Here is a 4,777-nt window from a genome sequence, read left to right as displayed (position 1 = left end):
CTAAATTTATACTATGATTAGTAAATTGAGGTGTGATTATGTATTACCAATCATAGTACTTGCTATATCACAATTGGAGCTTATGAGTCTTATTCTAGCTTCTTTTAATTATTATTATTATTATTATTATTATTATTATTATTATAGTGTGAGATTGAGAGTAACATTCATGAAATAATGCCAGCATGTTAGATCAAATTAACAATTGGTCCTCAAATTCTTTAGGCCTCTAGATAATCAGTCCCTTACCTTGTAGCTATTAAATCCAAAGAAACCACTCCAAAAACAAGTTGGGGCAAGAATTCCCACGGACCATGTTCCCATGGAGACCTCTACCAAAAGAAAATATTGTAGATAGTCCCAACAAACAAAAGGTGAAGTACCTAAGCATCTATTCATCTACTTGTAGTTTTTACATCAGAGAACTGCACCATCAGCCTTCAATCGAGCTTTACCAATTATGTTAACCTACAACTCCTGCATCCCATTTCTGTACACCAACTTTTAACCATACCACAGAACCTACCAGTGGAGAATAAAACAATGAAGTACTAAAAGGATAGCCATCTCTTCAATATGCATGTATCAAACAAATACATATTCAGAGGAACAAATTTTTGCTTCAGTCACATTGGAAAAGCTTCTCTTCGTTTCCAGTACATCACCTTGAACTGCATTTCTTCTCATTTCTATGACTTTCCTGTGAGAGTTTGAATGCAAAGATGGAACAAATGTGGGACTAGCAGCAGGCCGATACTCTGGGAGTAGTCGGCCAGAACGATAACGAACTCCACAGGCATTGCATAGTGTCTTTGGACCCAATGGTCCCTCCCTCCATTGCGGTGTCCTTGTTACTTCACAATGTGTGCACTTTTTAAATAAACTAGAATCCATGACACTCGATTGCTGTGACAATTTTCTCCTCTTCTTTTCCTTTCCCTTTTTGGCATCAGAATTCTTCTTAGCTGCAAAAGCTGTACAAGATGCGGGAGCCATCAAAATCCACGGATTCAAAGTTGATGATCGTGCACGCTTAGAGCGACGGCCTTTAGTGCCAAAATTGGAGGATGTGCTCTTTCCACCAGAGCAGGAGCTGTTGTGTTCAAGAACAGAAATTGGGCTTTGTGTCTGGAATAGAACAGTTCCTTGGGCTTCAGGAAATTCATTCTGATAGGATAACACCGAGTTAGAAATTTCTTCTACATAAATCAAAAGCTATTTTTGCCTAGGAATGCTACTTCTCTAAGAGTTAACTACAAGAGTTTCAACAAAAAGAAAACGAGAAACAGAAGACCTAAGGAAGTTTGGGAGTTCAGTTTTCCATTCTTTCTCATATTAGCCTTAAAATTCGAGGCAACAAACAACACGCCAAGCGAATGTGCTGCAGGTCACTAATAAGTTTTGAACACGCTGTGATGGTTTGCATGTCTATATAAGCATTTCAACAAAGAGGAGAACAAATTTGAATTTGAACAACTGCATAATACTAAGAGGTTAAAGAAGAGCTTCGTATCATTTAGCTCGGGGATTGAGATTAATTCCATTACTTCAGACCTAGAGAGACACTTAAGACAAGCATGAAGATAAGAGAATTAGTCACCAGCAGGTCAACGCGCAAGACTCGCCAAGCTACATATCAGTCTACTTGCACTAAAAAAGCAGGGATGACTATTATAGAATGTTATATAGCATCATTCAGCAAGATATTAACATTTAAAACCTCTGTGTGGGAAACAATTTCAAGTCCCTTTTCCTCCTATAACGCTAAAGCACTACAATTTATGAAAATGAAACAAAATTAGTGTCATTACAACTACGATAAGACTGATTTATTCTTTATTGGATTTCCAAGCAAGAATGCCATTACCTCCATTTGAATCAAAAATTGGAACATTGAGGAGGCTGGGAGGGAGCCATTAAGGTAAAGGACATGTGCAAGTAAGCTAATATCACTTGTCAAGAGGCAGGGATCATACAACATATATTTATGAAAGTTTCAAGCTTTAATACTCTGTCCTTTTGTTGTAGTTTTAGTCTTCTACATTTTTCTTTTTCTGGTTTAGAGCTGGTAAAGCAAACTCTCCCTTATTATTTAGCTTAGCTAAAATAAAAGCAATATTTTTCCGGTTTAGTCTTTTAAATTGAAAAACCAAAAAACATAGAAAATAAACTCTTTTAGGGACGGGTAAAGCAACTCTCCCTTCTTACTTGGCAAAAATCAAATCAAATCAAATAGTTCTATTAGAGAAAGGGATGCTTCCCTATAGCAAAGTGTATAGCAAAACACATATTTGAAAACAAAAGAAAGAATTAATAAAAAAGGGCATATATGCTGTCCAAGTTAAAACTCACAGCTGCATTCAAACAGCCATTGGCATCATACACTGGAGGTAACGCCATAAGTGCATCCGCAGGGATTGGCCCGAGTAATTGGTACAGGCTAGGATCCCAATCTCCACCGAGGCCGTCGTCTTCCAAACTTTCCAAGGGGAAGTCCAAACTATTGAGTAAGCTTTCAAAGTCTTCATCGACGATAGGCCCCATGGGAATGTCATCCCAACAATTTTGTTCAACCATATTAATATTCTGAGATATACCCAAGAAGAATTAGAACTATATACCATGACAAAAATACGCATACCCACACCAACATTGTAAACAAGAATAGGTCAAAGCAAATGGAAAACTTATGTAACAGAGCCAAGATTTTACTAAGGGAATTCAAAATATAAACAAGTAAATACACGAGATTCAAAATTTATTATATATTGTATAACTATACAATGGCTCCATTGAAAAAGGAGTCAAGCACATCATTCATACACATAACCCATGCATGTATATATCTCACCTTTTCCTTGACTATCTCTGTTACTGGCCTGGTTTAGTAGAGCGAAACCTAATTAAGACTGCTTAGTTCAAATTAAGGAAAAGTAAAAAGTAGTGCTATATACAGCGTAGGACGTTTATTATGTTACCGTATTCAAATATTATACGAATACACGTATTATGCGTATGCAAAACCTAGTAGGTCTGGTAAGTTAGAAAGTCACTGTATAGTACTGTACTTAATTTACGCGTATGGTATAATTGTCCTACCAAAAGTAGGAGTCTACTTAGATTCCAAGTATCACAGAATCTTTTATTTATCCTCAAAATTTACCAAAAACAAAAACGATAGGCGAAAGTAAAATACTTACAACTCATTATATTATTAATTAATTACTCCCTCCGGTCCAAAATAAGTGATTTTTCCAGATTTCAAAAATGAATTAATTATTTTTTCCTACATTGTCCTTGGAGTAAATAGTGTTGGAATATGTGTTAGGAGTGTTTATGTGAGATAGTAAAGGTTAATATGGTCAATTCCATTGCTAATTAATGCTAAAAGGTGTATTTCTTAATCTGTGCGAAAACATCCAAAAAATCACTTATTTTGGATCGGAGGGAGTAATTAAATTTTCCAAGCTAATTCCTAGCACATAAATAGGTGCTGTAACAGAAAGAAAATCTTTGCTCGAAACAATAATTCTGACGAAATCGTGAAAATTTAATTAAAAAAAAAAACACGATAATATATTCTTTCCGAAGCAACATTGCCCTAGGAAATATTGCCAAACTTAGCTTTAGAAAAGTTCTCTAGAAAAAATTAAAATTGCTTTACATAAACGTTGGAATTTTTTTCCAAAAAGGAAAAAACCTTTAACAAAAATCAGAGACCCAAAACATCAAACTTGCCACTTGGACCAAACAGAGAGCCAGAGAGTAAAAATTTGACCAATTTCCTTAACCCCCAAACAGAATTACGCAGCTGAACAATTCAGACTAAAAATGTAACAAAAACAGGTGAAAAGTTGGAACCTTTTATAGACATGTAAGGAGAAACTCAGAAAAGGTAGGCCTTTTTTGCATGTCCAAAAATGTATACATACCATGGAACAAAAACCCCTTAAACCCTTGAGCATGCCACTGCACTATCTGCAGATTTTGCAGAGAAAAGGAAAATGAAAAGATTGGGTAAATAGAGGGAACAGCTTTTACTTTTGTTTCCTGAAATCTGTGTCTAGGATTGTACTTTTCGGTGAAATAATAAATGAGTAGAGAAAACGTTAACATCTCATTCTCACAGGATAAAGAGGAGGAACAGGGCAAGTTAAGATGGTCGGCAGAGCATGTGATTGTTTTGGAGGGAGCGACAATTGATCTCATGAATTTCTTGAGGTGTGGGCCCAATGGAGGTGCTAATGTTATCTAATTGCTCAACTTGGGACAGGGGCCAAATGTGGGAATTCGGAACCTAAATGTGGTTTTTTTATACTTAAAATAAGTTTTTAAGTGTAAAAAAAAAGTTAAATATCTATATAAAATGCGGTGTAAAACCGTATTATACATGTATAGCGCAAGAATAAATCGCGCTAAGCTGACATGATGTGACGGATAGATATAGCGCATTATATAACAGCGCTATATAGTGTTTAGCGCATTTATATACCGCGTTATACATAGATAAATAGGGTCTTTTTTCTTCCCACGACCATCAAACCAGAACCCCCCTTCCCCCATTTAAAAAAAAAAATAGAACCCCCCCCTCCATTTTTCTCCAAAAAAAAATCTGAGTGGACCTCACCGACACTCAAAAAGATAAGATTGTAGGTCCCACATCCTACCTAAGGCTTCTATTATTGTGGTTTCCTCGTTTCTGGCTCAAAATTTCAATTCATCGACTTTTCGAAAAACATAAATCGAGGTATTCCGATTTAGTTTATGTCAAAACTCG

The 4,777-nt window shown here is 35.9% G+C and overlaps 1 protein-coding gene across 2 annotated transcripts; it reads right to left on the bottom strand.

Moving 5' to 3' along the window:
* Positions 1–290: 290 nt before the first annotated feature.
* On the bottom strand, positions 291–4,221 carry LOC104224672 (GATA transcription factor 11-like). Of its 2 annotated transcripts, none has more exons than XM_070147969.1 (3): positions 3,862–4,221; positions 2,353–2,586; positions 291–1,167 (listed from the first exon to the last, which is right to left on the bottom strand). In XM_070147969.1, the coding sequence occupies exons 2-3, from the start codon at positions 2,575–2,577 to the stop codon at positions 586–588; spliced, it is 807 nt and encodes a 268-aa protein (XP_070004070.1). In that variant the 5' UTR covers positions 2,578–2,586; positions 3,862–4,221; the 3' UTR covers positions 291–585. The 2 variants fall into 2 exon arrangements, with proteins under 2 accessions (XP_070004070.1, XP_009774660.1); XM_009776358.2 differs by having other exon boundaries at positions 3,933–4,103.
* Between the last annotated feature and the right edge of the window lie 556 nt (positions 4,222–4,777).

This window comes from Nicotiana sylvestris, chromosome 6, assembly GCF_000393655.2.
Source record: "Nicotiana sylvestris chromosome 6, ASM39365v2, whole genome shotgun sequence".
In the NCBI taxonomy this organism is placed as follows: Eukaryota; Viridiplantae; Streptophyta; class Magnoliopsida; order Solanales; family Solanaceae; genus Nicotiana; species Nicotiana sylvestris.
This window is presented reverse-complemented; position numbering and strand designations above follow the sequence as displayed.

What these genes read in the sequence shown, in the direction of transcription:
- LOC104224672 (XM_009776358.2), bottom strand. Translation starts at nt 3,965, where the DNA reads ATGCTCAAGGGTTTAAGGGGTTTTTGTTCCATG. An exon ending in TAAGGGGTTTTTGTTCCATG is followed by an intron (nt 2,587 to 3,932) that starts GTATGTATACAT and finishes GGTATATCTCAG; the next exon opens with AATATTAATATGGTTGAACA. An exon ending in ATGGCTGTTTGAATGCAGCT is followed by an intron (nt 1,168 to 2,352) that starts GTGAGTTTTAAC and finishes TTATCCTATCAG; the next exon opens with AATGAATTTCCTGAAGCCCA.